Source organism: Hyperolius riggenbachi, chromosome 1 (genome assembly GCF_040937935.1).
Source record: "Hyperolius riggenbachi isolate aHypRig1 chromosome 1, aHypRig1.pri, whole genome shotgun sequence".
In the NCBI taxonomy this organism is placed as follows: Eukaryota; Metazoa; Chordata; class Amphibia; order Anura; family Hyperoliidae; genus Hyperolius; species Hyperolius riggenbachi.
In genome coordinates, this window is record NC_090646.1 from 491,251,970 (window position 1) to 491,265,938 (window position 13,969).

Below are 13,969 nucleotides of genomic sequence, written 5' to 3' on the forward strand. Positions count from 1 at the left end.
GCTGTACGCCAATCCACTGGGACTCTGCCAGTTGCAAGAGAGTCACAAAAGATAAGATAAAGGGGCTTAGCTATAACTGAACTTAATTCTCTTAGGACCCGAGGATGCATGCCATCCGGGCCAGGTGCCTTGTCTAGTTTTAATTTATTTAGTCTTGCCTTTACTTCTTCCTGCGTTAAGTATTTAATATTACAGTTAGAAGATTGAGACTCTTCTGCCTCTGTAATTTGCAACAGTGCTGTTTCCTTTGTGAAGACAGAAGCAAAGAAAGCATTTAATAACTCTGCCTTACCTTGGTCATCCACCATTGAGTTCCCACCCTCATCCTTTAGGATTCCTATACAGTCAACCTTTCTTTTTTTAGAGTTGATGTACTTGTAAAACTTTTTTGGGTTAGATTTGATATCCCTAGCGATTTGATTTTCAGCTTCGATCTTTGCCAGCCTAATTTCTTTTTTACAATTTTTATTGCACTCCTTATAATTGCTTAGTGCAGCCTCGGTCCCCTCCTGTTTTAGGACCTTATAGGCATTCCTTTTCCTCTTCATTTTATCCCTAACCTTTCTATTCATCCATAATGGCCTTTTTTTATTCCTAGACATTTTGTTTCCATATGGGATATACATACTACAATATTAATTGAGAATAAGTTTAAAAGCTTGCCATTTCCCTTCAGTGTCCTCCCCTTGTAGTACATTATCCCAGTTCACCAAACTTAGTGCCTGCCTAATTTGATTGAACTTTGCTTTTCTAAAATTCATAGTTTTAGTGGTCCCGCTGCCCCGTGGCCTATCAGTCACCAGATCAAACGTTATCATGTTGTGATCACTATTTCCCAAATGTTCTTGAACCTGCATATTTGATACATTGTCTATTAGAAATGATCAGATCCAGTAACGCATTCCCCCTAGTTGGTTTCGTTACCATTTGAGTCAAGTAATTGTCCTGTAGTGCTGCCAGAAATCTGCTGCTTTTACCAGAATGGGTAGCCTCAATACCCCAGTCAATATCTGGAAAGTTGAAGTCGCCCATAATTATGACCTCATTTTTACTTGCAGCTTTTTCAATCTGCTGTAGTAATCGCAGTTCTGCAGCTTCATTAATAAGAGGTGGTCTGTAGCATACCCCAATAAGCAATTGGCAACTTTTATTTCCACCATGAATATTTACCCAAATGGACTCCACATCTTCGTAATCTTCCTCCATCTCATCGTTGAGGACAGCTGTAAAAGAATTCTTAACAAAGAGACAAACCCCTCCACCTTTTTTTCCCTGTTCTATCCCTCCTAAACACATTGTATCCTTTTAAATTAGCTATCCAGTCATGGCTTTCATCCATCCATGTCTCGGTTATTCCCACAATGTCATAGCCTTTGTCATTCAGAATGAACTCTAGTTCGTCTATTTTATTTGCAAGGCTCCGAGCATTGGTTACCATGCACTTTATATTTTTACCACCACATTTACCAATTTTGTTTACACGAAATGGGCTACTTGAAGTTTTACCAACCTCCTTAATCTTTACACTGTTCCCACCCCCCTCTCCACCCCCCATAATGTTAGGCTCCCACTGTCTTTTTACCTTATCTTGTCTACATATTGAGACTTTATCCTCCCGCCTCCCCCCAGATCCTAGTTTAAAATCTCCTCCAACCGTTTAGCCATCTTCTCCCCCAATGCAGCTGCACCCTCCCCATTAAGGTGCAGCCCATCCCTGCTGTAGAACCTGTAGCCGACTGCAAAGTCTGCCCAGTTCTCCAGGAACCCAAACCCTTCCTTCCTACACCAATTTCTCAGCCACTTATTTAACTCTCTAAGCTCCCTCTGTCTCTTAGATGTAGCGCGTGGCACTGGCAGTATTTCAGAGAACACCACCTTGGAGGTCCTTGCTTTAAGTTTATCTCCAAGTACCTGAAAATCATTTTTGAGGACCTTCCATCTCCCACTAACTTTGTCATTGGTGCCAATGTGTACCATGACAGCTGGGTCTTCCCCAGCCCCACCCAATAATCTGTCAATTCTTTCCGCTACATGCCGAACCGAGCACCCGGGAGGCAACAGACTGTACGGCATTCACGGTTTCTTCGACAGATTACCCTATCTGTGCGCCTAATAATTGAATCCCCTACCACCAATACCTGTCTAGCCTTAGCTGCACTCCTATTCCCTTTCTCGTTACAGAAGGTGTTTCTGAAGATGTAGAAGATTAGGGGATATAAAGCACACTTGGTGGACCATCTGTAGAAAGTGATCAGGTTTGGATAAGTCTTCTGAATACTTGGTCATGGTCAGTATTGGCGGTGTTAGTACACAGAGACCCTTTGATGGCTTTCATGAGTGAAACAAGAAATACTGATCCTTGTTTGTACGATCAGTAGGTAAGCAAACAGCACAAAAAGCTACATAATTTATGGTATTTTTTTGTAACAATAACATTTATCTAAGTTTAAAAAAATACTCTTTTAATAAATTGAAAAATAACCAGTATGTTTTGAGACCTATAAAATGTCAGCACATTTTGTATCTTTGGAGGCACAACATCGCAGATCACAGTAGATTTACTTTCCTTTGGCCCTTTGGTTTCTTAATCCCCATCACTCGCCTTCATTCTCACCATCTCTATATTGATTGATCCAGCTTTTTTATTTACTTTATTCTTACTTCATTACAGCGTGTTCTTTCATAGGCTGGATTCATATTTATGCCAAGACCACTATTAAGAAGTACCCATGAGTCAATCTGTTATTGATACAATAAGTTGCAAAACAGGAAAGAGTATCTTTTCTCCAAAAGTGTAAATAATAAATGCTCACACTGACAGCTGTACAATGAGAGTGATACTCTACCACCATAGTGTAAAAGTAAATTTTGTGTTAGAGAAAAAAACATACACAGTTCATTCCTTTGGCAGATTATTGTGGGTGGTGCTATGAGGCTGCAGACAGTGCCTAGCTATACCTGGAGTACTCCTGTTTGCGAGAGATTTAGGATTTCTCCCGATGTTTTGCTCACAGTGTGGGTGGTTTTTGTTCTTTTCCTGGACCGTTTTTTCCTCTTTTTTTTATCCAGTTCTTCATTTCTATCTCCATCTCATGTATGTACAGACATAATTCTTTCCACTCTGTTATGCCAGCATCTCCTGCTGGGATCCCCAGAGTTCAGGGAAATATGTGATGTTACTGTTCAAGGGGAAACATCTGTGGCGCCCCCTGACATCTACTAACGTGCACTCGGCACACAGCGATATCACCGCACAAGCTGCAAATAATATACAATACGCTTACATACTAGTTTCACACTCCACACTGCAGCTACACAGCAAAACAAAATGTTGGAATTCTGTTGGTATTTATTGCTAATAAAAACATCAGGGCAAACCATTCTAAGGAATTGTGATTGTCTAAAAGATGAAAAACTGTTTATTATAGCAATTATTTTAGAGAGCCTGAAGCGAAAAGTATATGGAGGCTGCCATATTTATTTCCTTTTGAACAATATCAGTTGCCTGGCAGCCCTGTTGTTCTATTAGGCTGCAGTACTGTCTGAATCACACCAGAAACAAGCCTGCAGCTAATCTAGTCAGATATGGCAATAATGTCACAAACACCTGACTTGCTGCATGTTCTGTTACTGTTCAGAGTCTATGGCTAAAAGTGACAGAGGATCAGCAGGATAGCCAGCCAACTGGTATTGTTTAATTAGATCAATATGGCAGGCCTTCATATCCCCCTCACTTCAGGTGGTGTCCTTGAATATCCTTTCAATGCCTGCATCACCCAAGACACATTACACATGGTATTGGTACTGCTGTGCCACTCACTGGCTTCCTCTAACTGACATGGGCCTCGATTCATCATTGTCTTTGCGATAACTTTTTCCAGTTCGTTAAATTACTGAATACAAAGTTTATCAATTTCTAGTTGTATTCATCAAGGTTTTTCCACATTCGTTGTGACTTTGATAAAATATCGATAACAATGCAGTAACCATTCGGTAACGTGTCGAAGTTTCAATTTTACAGCGGTAATTTAACACAAGACCATAAGATTCCAGTGGAATTGTGGGTAAAAAGGCAGTCCTTTGAACACCACGTAGCAACATTCCGAATAGGGCTTAACACCTGGACCAGGATTCTGGAAGTGGTTTGAGACAATCCCACAATTTTGCCAGCTGCGGCTTGATAGGAGCCTTTTCTGAAAAAATGTAGTGCAGCTAGCAATTTAGTTAACCCTGGCACTGCCTGTGTTCTCTTACAAGATGATTCAAGAGAAATCCAGATGTCCTGGTATAGCAAATAAATCCATTCTCTTGCAAATTGATGTAATTCTAGACCTTATTCTTGCCCTTCTGCACCTTTGAATCACTCTCAGCTGATACCTAACCACTTCAAATGGCTCCATCTTCTCTGTCAGCAATGATCTGACAGGAATAACGACAGAGCAGTGAAGGAGATAACTAATCCTAAATTTAACACTAAACCACACCCACTTTAATTTTCATGAATTGCACTTGTTTTATCGCATCCTTACCGAATGATTACCGAATGCTCGCTAACAGCTGTAGATAACGTTGATGAATCCTTAAAGGAGTTATCAAGCAAAAAAAAAAAAAAAATGAGTTTCACTTACCTGGGGCTTCTACCAGCCCCATGCAGCCATCCTGTGCTCCCGTAGTCACTCACTGCTGCTCTGGTCCCCCTCCGTCAGCTCGTTTAGTTTTTTTATTTTATTCGTTGAACCACTAACACGTAAAAATGTATGTGTTAATGTTCCTGCACCAGTGAAAATGCGTAAAAATGTACGCAATGTGGCCCGCTGACCCCGAGGTCGGCAAAAACGAAACGAGGTGATGGAGGGGAACCAGAGAAGCAGTGAGTGACTACAAGAGCACGGGATGGCTGCATGGGGCTGGTAGAAGCCCCAGGTAAAAAAACCTTTTTTTTTTTTTTGCCTCATAACTCCTTTAAATCAACTTATCGAGTTCAGTATTTTACCGAGCTGTTGATAATTGATTCGATAAGTCTTCATGAATTGAGGCCATGGTCTTCAATGGCACCACAGTGGCTTTTCTCCATCCATTTCATTGTGCTTTAACCTCCTTGCCGGTTATCCCGAGCTCAGCTCGGGGTACCCTGCGCAGGAGGATATCTCAGGCCCCGCTGGGCCGATTTGCATAATTTTTTTTTTGTTACAAGCAGCTAGCACTTTGCTAGCTGCTTGTAACTTCCGATCGCCGCCGATCCGCCGCAATCCGCCGCGCCGAGTCGCTCCCCCCCGCCCCAGAGCCCTGCGCTGCCTGGCCAATCAGTGCCAGGCAGCGTTGAAGGGCGGATCGGGATTCCCTATGACGTCCCGACGTCCATGACGTCGGTGACGTCATCCCGCCCCGTCGCCATGGCGACCGTGGAAGCCCTGCAGGAAATCCCGTTCTCAACGGGATTCCCTGCATACTCTGATCGCCGAAGGCGATCGGAGTGGGTGGGGGGATGCCGCCGCTTAGCGGCTATCATGTAGCGAGCCCTTGGCTCGCTACATGATTTAAAAAAAAAAAAAAATTAAAAAAATGTGCGGCGCTGCCTCCTTGCCGGATTTTTTAGACCGGCAAGGAGGTTAATAGTATGTGCAAAATTATATTGGTTATTTAAGATAATATAAAGAATTTTTATGTTAAGGTACAGTCTGTTGGATGTACTATCAGCAGAGGCGCCTCTAGAGACCAGCTGATAAGCTAATTGCCTAGAGCGGCAGATTTATCTAGGGGTGCTTTGAGAGAAAAATATAAGTTTATTTTTCCTATCCTTAGAGACTGAAAATTAATGGAACGGAGAGAAAAAGTTCTAATGAAAGCCTCTGCTGCTCAGCCTCAAATAAGGAATCTACAAACCTTTTGTCTACAACACTTTGTATGACATTCCCTAATATAAGTGTTATCTAGGGATCTGGAGTGTGTCTGTGTGAGGATGGTGTCATTGTGTGCATTCCAGAACGGACTGGCCAGGGGGGTAAGGGGGGAGGTTTCTCCCCAGGCTGCTGGTACAGTGTATAAGGCATTGTGAAGCACTAGGCTGGTTGAGGGAAATAAAAGTACAATTTGACAGCAAGCTGGTAAATGTACACAGCATGATGCAGAAGAGAGGCTTGCCTCCTACAGTGTCCTTAGAGAAAAAAACTCTGTCTGCTCTCTCACCATTGTAAAGACTGCATGTGGTCAGCTAGATAAGGTATTTCACAGGTTGAAAAGATTTAGACAGTCCCTAAACTCCAGAAGGAGTGCTTTCTGACTTGTGTGAGAGACTGGCAGGGGCAGGAGTCATATTACAGGCAAGTAGCCTCTGTGTGATATGGGACTGCAATACAGATAAGCTATCTGCTCCATCTCAGGTTATTCTCAGTATCTCTCCACTCCTCCTCTTTCTCCCATTCACCTTTGTTTCCCCCCTTCCCCTAATGCTGGCTGTCTTCTTGTCTTAAAGGAAAGCTAAATAAAAGTGCTTTTCCTCCTCTCTCTGTATAGTGTAATGGTTAAGGGCTCTGCCTCTGGCACAGGCAACCTGGGTTCAAATCTCTGCGTCTTCCAACTCAGTAAGCCAGCACCTATTCAGTAGGAGACCTTGGGCAAGACTGCTACTGCCTACTGAACAAGTCAGCACTTTGAGTTTGCCAGGAGAAAAGTAATTATAAATGTTCCTGGTTACTCTCTACTTTGCCCCCCCCCCCCCCCCCCCCAATTTTACCCTTATAATTGAATAACCCAATCTTGTTATTAGTAACCCTAGCCTATAGCTGTCAATACATGCATTCATTTTTACAGACAGATTCTTTCAAAATGATCGAATCTGGCGATTATCAACCACCCACATCGATCAGAAATTCAATCAATCCATAGCAAAAATGTAAAGTACAATCAAACAGTACATTTTTACAATTGGACACAGTGGTATAGTGGCGGTAGATAGGCGGCTCGTAGTATTGCACTGAACCACTACTGTACTACGATTATTTTCTGGTGAAATGCTGCCGCATTGCGAGTATTTTCATGGAGATAGCCGCCACAGGTTTCCTTGCCTGGAGTGACAAAATGGCCAGAGGCACCCCTGACCATCAGTATGAACTAGAAATATGGACTGGACTCATTATGGGCCTGTCTATACTAGTCAGTTTTTCTGTGCGCCAGTTTTTCTGCATGAGTTGTCTGACCGGGCTGCATTATTGTCAATTGTTTTTCTGCTTATAACAAATTCAAGTGTCAACTAACCCATTGATAACATTAGTTGCAGTTTTCTTGTGCAGAAAATGCACAGAAAAACTGACGAGTGGAGACAGGCCCTAAACACAGCCAGTTAAAAATTTGAATAGCCTGATGACTCCTCCCTCTGGTACAATTCTTGCACAAAAAAATCCTTCCGCTGCTGCACCTTGTAGTTCCTCCTGCTTGGGGTGCTGGTGCCATGCAGTCTTGTTCTTGGTGGGCAAGCCACTGCTCGCTAGCCCTCCAAAACAGAATGTAGGAGGGGGTGTGGCTCAACTCCCACATAACCCACCCCTTCTTGGAGTAAATGGAGGGGGTTGGTGGCCAGCGGGATGGGTACTGGGGCTTTGTGTAAGTGTCAAGAGTCAGTAAAGACGATAATGACTATCATTTGCTTACAAAAAGTTCTAGTGACATAATTGAGGTATTTTGGATCTTTTTCTTATATATTTATTCTTACTTAGCAAAATTAGTGTGTGGTAAAATTGACTGGAGATTTAAAGAGAAACCATAACCAAGAATTGAACTTTATTCCAATCAGTAGCCGATACCTCCTTTCCCATGAGAAATCGTTTCCTTTTCTCAAACTGATCATCTGTATGGCTAATATTGTGGTGAAACCCCTCCCACAGTGTGATGTCAGGACCATGGTCCTGACAGTTTCCTGTCTGTGAACCTCATTGCATTGTGGGAAATAGCTGTTTACAGCTGTTTCCAACTGCCAAAAAAGCAAGCAGCATCTCCTTCCACTGACGTCACCTGCCAGCAGTAAAAATGTCACCATGTGATAAATGTCAGAATGTAAAATCAAGGAGAGGAAAGATTTTACAATGGGCAAACACTGACTAAATCATCTATACATAATTATTGTAAAAATGAAGCACTTTTTTTTATTACATTATTGCCACTGGAGTTCCTCTTTAATAACTGCCATTCAGTGACGATAGTCGCGTATAGCTGTATCTGTGGATCCGGTCAGTAACAGAGTACAGGGTGGATAGAAGATAACACAGTCTGCTTGCTGGTTGGTTACTGAGAAGCATATTACAAGTCATGTGACATACACAGTGCTGCCCATAATTAATCATACCCCTGTAAAATGTTCACTTAAAGTTACTTTTATTCAACTAGCAAGTCATTTTTTGGAACCCAGCAGTGTGCAATGTACATTGGATTGTCTGCCTTGAGACATTGCCACCAACAGAGCCAGGATGGTCTTGGTGGTGATCCTTGGATTCTTTATCACCTGGCCAGCACAGGTGTCACTTTTGGCTTCCGACCACATGCTCTGAGATTTTCCACAGTGCAGAACATCTTGTATATTTTAATAAAATTTTGCACTGTAGCCACTGGAACTGGAAAACATTTAGAAATGGCCTTGTAGCCCTTTCCTGACTTGTGAGCAGCCACAATGCGCAGCCGCAGGTCCTCAGGCCTGGGGCACACCAGATGAGTTTTTCTGAGCGTTTTGAGTTTTTAAATCTGCTGCTAATGTTATCCTATGTGTCTGTGCACACTGGAGCAATGAGGTTTTGTAAAAAACCTCATAGCATTACATTGGTAAGAGCTTTTGAAACCTCTAAAAGATCTTCCCAATGTAATGCTATGGGGTTTTTTACAAAACCTCATTGCTCCAGTGTGCACAGACACATAGGATAACATTAGCAGCAGATTTAAAAACTCAAAACGCTCAGAAAAACTCCTCTGGTGTGCCCCAGGCCTCACTGAGCTCCTTTGTCCTAGCCATGACTGTCCACACAGGGCAAAGAGATGATGTTTTTCACTTGTTGAATTGATTAAAACAGTGGTTCCTAATTAATCAGGGTAATTAGGATGCTTTAGAACAGCTTGGACTATTTGGAATGGTATAGAACTTTTGATTTTCCCTCAGACTGTGACAGTTTGTGAAGGGTATGAGTAATTTTGGACTGGACTTTTTTTGCTCAAATTTAAATAAAAACTGAGAAAGGTTTGTTTTTTTTCATCAATAATGCCTCTTGTACACCCTCTTATTATCTTTTGGGAGACACCTATGTCATTTCCCGTCAAAAAATTACTTGCTGGTTGAATAAAAGTAACTTTAAGTCAAAATTTGCCAGGGGTATGATTAACCACTTGCCGACCGCACGCTTATACCGTGCGTCGGCAAAGTGGCAGCTGCAGGACCAGCGACGCAGTACTGCGTCGCCAGCTGCAGGCTAATTAATCAGGAAGCAGCCGCTCGCGCGAGCGGCTGCTTCCTGTCAATTCACGGCGGGGGGCTCCGTGAATAGCCTGCGGGCCGCCGATGGCGGCTCGCAGGCTAAATGTAAACACAAGCGGAAATAATCCGCTTTGTTTACATTTGTACGGCGCTGCTGCGCAGCAGCGCCATAAGGCAGATCGGCGATCCCCGGCCAATCAGTGGCCGGGGATCGCCTCCATGTGACAGGGGACGTCCTGTCACTGGCTGCACAGGACGGATAGCGTCCTGTGCAGCCTCGATCGCCGGGGGGGCAGCAGGTAGGAGAGGGAGGGGGGAATTTCGCCGCGGAGGGGGGCTTTGAGGTGCCCCCCCCGCAACACCCAGCAGGCAGAAGAGATCAGACCCCCCCAGCACATCATCCCCATAGGGGGGAAAAAAGGGGGGCAATCTGATCTCTCTGCCTGCTACCTGATCTGTGCTGGGGGCTGCAGAGCCCACCCAGCACAGATCAGTAAAAACAGCACTGGTCCTTAAGGGGGGGTAAAGGGTGGGTCATCAAGTGGTTAATTATGGGCAGCACTGTAGGTAAGGTGGTAGAAACTGTTTATGCATTTGTTTTATGTCATGCTGTTGCTTTGTAGTAAGAAATGTATCTGATCTTGAAAATTCCTCTTATTCTTAGCTACTGTGTCTACTTTCGTGTAAAACATGTGGGCCCTGCCTGCCGGCTGCAAACCTGGAGCAGACAGCTCATAGGAGAACAACTTGTTTGTGTCGAGTGCCAGGAGGAGGCCATAACTGCCAGTGGGGGATGCCAGGGGGATGGAATGGCAGGCACCAGGTAGGTTTTGCTAAACTGTGAAGTCATTTGTATGATTTAAACATAGCGTTTTGGTCTTCCAGAAAGACAGAAAAGCACAAAGAGAAAAATGGGAGCCCTTATGGTGTAGTATGTTTAGGCAATGGGCTGATGGATTGTAAGCAATGAAATAATACAAAAGAGGGTTGCAAAACCAGCAGCCACAGCATGAAGGCCTGTGAGGAAGTCCTGTCCTCACTTGGGTTTGTTTGTCATTGGTTGTCAGGTCACACTCTCCCCAAATTTGGTGTTTTTGCAAAAAAGTTCAAAGATCTAGGACAAAAAAAATGTACAACCCCCATATAATGGGGGCTGTCATTGGTAACAATAGGAGAGGAGGAGACGCCGGTAAGGAGATCCAAAAACTTTTATGGCACTCATTACCGGCAAATTCTAATTACAAGACACTGTTCTTATTGATCTGAAAAAGCGGTCTGGGTTCTGTGAAACACGTTATACTAAGTGTCTGAGTTCTAATAGGTACCTTTACCTCTACAGGCTCTGTCCTTTCCATGAAAAGGTTTAGCTGCCAAATCATTTGGCAGTTATTTTTGGGGCGCCTCCTCCTCTCCTATTCGTATGGTTTGTAAATGTATTACCAAAAAAGCATTGCAATAGTGGATTTTTTAGGTATGGCAATAATGGGCACAAATAACAGCTACATCTAAATCACAGAGGTGTGTTTCAAAATAAGGAAAGTTTTTTTTTTTTTTCAATAAATCTTTATTAAGAGTTTAACAGTAATACAAAAAAAGAACAGGCAGTGTTACGTTTATGTTCAAGTTTGTGCATATAAAGATCAGATCAGACTTCTAAGCTTTTCAATAATCTTGTTTTACAACATTAGTAAGCTAGGGTCTACATATTACATAGAGTTGCAAAAAGCATGCTAATGTGTCTGATTCAGTTAACTATTAAATTGAGGAGATTTCCACTCGTAGTAAAATTGATAATAGTGGTATTAGTAAAACTTGGATAGTAGTAAAAACTCAAATAAACACTCAAATGTTAGTACTAGGGTACTCAAACATTGGCGTAACAACTAAAGAATAGTTAATAGTAATAATAATAGTTAAAGCTATTATCAGAGGCTGGTGGGGGGGGATGGGGAGGGGGGGGGGGGAGGAGGGGGGATGGGGGAGGAAATAGGCTAATCTTCAAGTATAGTCGTAAGAGGGAACAATAGTGGCCAGTTATCAACTTGTGGGATAAAAAGAGGGAGTGTACCTTATTTTGTGTGGAAGCATTTTTCTGTGTGCAGGTGGAAGTCCGTTTGGAATAGGATGTTGGTGAGTGCAGGGGGCTCAGGAGATAGCCAAAGGGCTGTTATTGCTAGTCTTGTGGTAATGAGCAGGTGAGAGATTATAAACTTATCTCGTGTAGGTAGTATATTGGCATTTAGGTGTAGCAAGGCTAGGCCCGGGAAATAAGCAAAGTTTGGCAAGTTCTGAATTCACCTAAAATCAAAGAATATAAAATCATCAACCTCTTTCCATTAACAGACTATAAAAGAACCTGGTAGGTGGTCTGACAGCAACATGAGCCAGTAAAATATATCTATGTGGGGTTGAGCCTTTCAGCTCAGCAATCGTGTCTCTTCTGGGATGATACTTTAATAACTCATTGGTTGATCATTGCAGGACATTCTGGGCAGCAGCATCACTACCTGGATGCCAGGGCTCCTGGGTACAGGAAGACCTGAGAGAAGACTGCAAGTGCCATCCTTTCTCCTTTCAATTTGTGTAACAAGATGGGCTCATCACCATGGAATTTTGGGTTGTGGCCAGACGACTTACAGTGCCTGCCAATGCCCATGCCAAACAGCTTACCTCTCAGATACCTACCTCTGAAATCTGCCTCTTGGATCCTGTCCTACTTTTTGTTTTAAACCCTAATATTGTGTAATGTGCAAGTTTGTGTAGATGGCAGTTGTGTCACTGGCTCTATTGTTTGACTCATTACGATTGTTCATTCATTTTGTTTTATTTCTAATCTAGTATTAGCAATGTTGAGATTAAATACGACCTAGTGTGATAGGAATATGGAGTTCTGTGGCTGAATTCCTTTCCTAATAAACCCAGGTTGCTGGATGCCATGCTGAACCTCTGCCTAGAATACATCCTGAGGCAGCCACCCGTAGAGGATGGAATTCCGCTGCTGTAACATCATCAGGTGTGCAACTCCTGTTACTGATCTCAGAGGATGAGCAGGGCAGCCAGGAATCAGCTATTTTCAAAAGGGGATAGCAATGGCAACCTTCATATTCCTCTCACTTCAGGCTTATTTGAAGTAATATATTTGTGGCTAACCTGAGAGGGTTATATACCAAAGATCACTTTTATAGTGTAAGAGGAAATAGTAGATGTAGAAGACCAAGACAACATAACAAGAAGCACTTAAGAAAAAAACTGTTTTATGTAAATATTTTATGTCAATAACATACACTTATCAGCCAAATCACTAAAACCAGCTGCCCAATGCTGCGTACGATAATGCTTTCCCCCAATGAGGTCTGGACTCCACAAGACCTTTCAGCCAATCTTTTACATCCTGTAAGTTGCAATGTTGTACCTCCATGGATAAGACTTGTTTTCCCAGCTCAACTCATTGATACCTAGTATGATTAAGATCTTGGTCATTTAGAGGCCAAAGAAAACAATTCATCAAACCAGGCCACCTCCTTCAGTTTCTCCATAGTCCAAACTCACTGTAGGAGCTCTCAGTGGTGAATAGGAGTCAGCATGGGCATTCTATTGGGGCTTACACTGTGCAGCCTCACCTTCTTCTTCTCATGGCCAGCATTATGTTTTTCAGGAATTTGTGCGTCACTATCTCTACTTTTGGTTTACAGATATATAATCATTGTAAATGTATTAGTTCCCCTTTCTTGGATCACTCTGGAAGATACTAACCACCGCGTGCCAGGAAAATCCCACTGTTGACAGTTTAATGCAGCAGGTGAACATAGCTTTAAATATCCCCCTCCTTGCCAGGTACCACTGGAATGAGATAATCAGTGTTATCCATTTTAGCTCTCAGTGAATGCAGTGTTGTGGCTGATCATTGTAGGTAAACAGAAATCACAGTAAGAAAACAGCTAAAAGTCAAAATGGAAGTCTAATAAAAAGCAAAGTATTTTCAAGCTGCTTTTTTTGGATGCTGTCTGCCTTTAAATTGTGTTGGTATTATGAAGGGTTTGTCTGATCCCAAAGTGACCCCTGAGTTCCCTTTTCAACTTTTAAAACCCCCATTAGCTGTGTGCATTTCCCTAAACTTGATCAACCTAGAAAAGAAAACTGGCTTAACCACCAAAATAATGGTTTACTTCATCTTTAGTGTTCCAACTGATATACTAACTCCTAAGCAGAGATGGTCAGTGAGATCATAAATCCAGTTTGCATAAAAATTTAGCACATTGGCTCAATAGGCCGCTTGGAATTGAGCAAATCAAAATGGAGAACGAACTGCATATAATTGATAAAATAAAACAATCCTCTAACTCAAAAGACTTATTATAGATTTGTAGGTAGAGATGGTCAATAAGATGCAAATGTTATGCAAAGCGGATGCTGCTTAGAATTAGGCTAGATTTACGTCCTGATGAATCTGATTGGCCCAACTCCAAGTTGCATGCAAATTTGTGAGAAGAGTTGCAGAGTAGCTATTATGAGATAAAT

General features: G+C 42.5%; 1 protein-coding gene across 1 annotated transcript in view; it reads left to right on the top strand.

Moving 5' to 3' along the window:
* Nucleotides 1-13,438, top strand: part of LOC137522810 (somatomedin-B and thrombospondin type-1 domain-containing protein-like) — a 68,683-nt gene extending 55,245 nt beyond the window's left edge. Inside the window, exons 4-5 of the mRNA XM_068242908.1 lie at nucleotides 10,116-10,274; nucleotides 11,933-13,438. Coding sequence (XP_068099009.1) covers nucleotides 10,116-10,274; nucleotides 11,933-12,038 — 265 coding nt within the window. The 3' untranslated portion in view covers nucleotides 12,039-13,438. The remainder of the gene's footprint in view (nucleotides 1-10,115; nucleotides 10,275-11,932) is intronic.
* The last annotated feature ends 531 nt before the right edge of the window (nucleotides 13,439-13,969 follow it).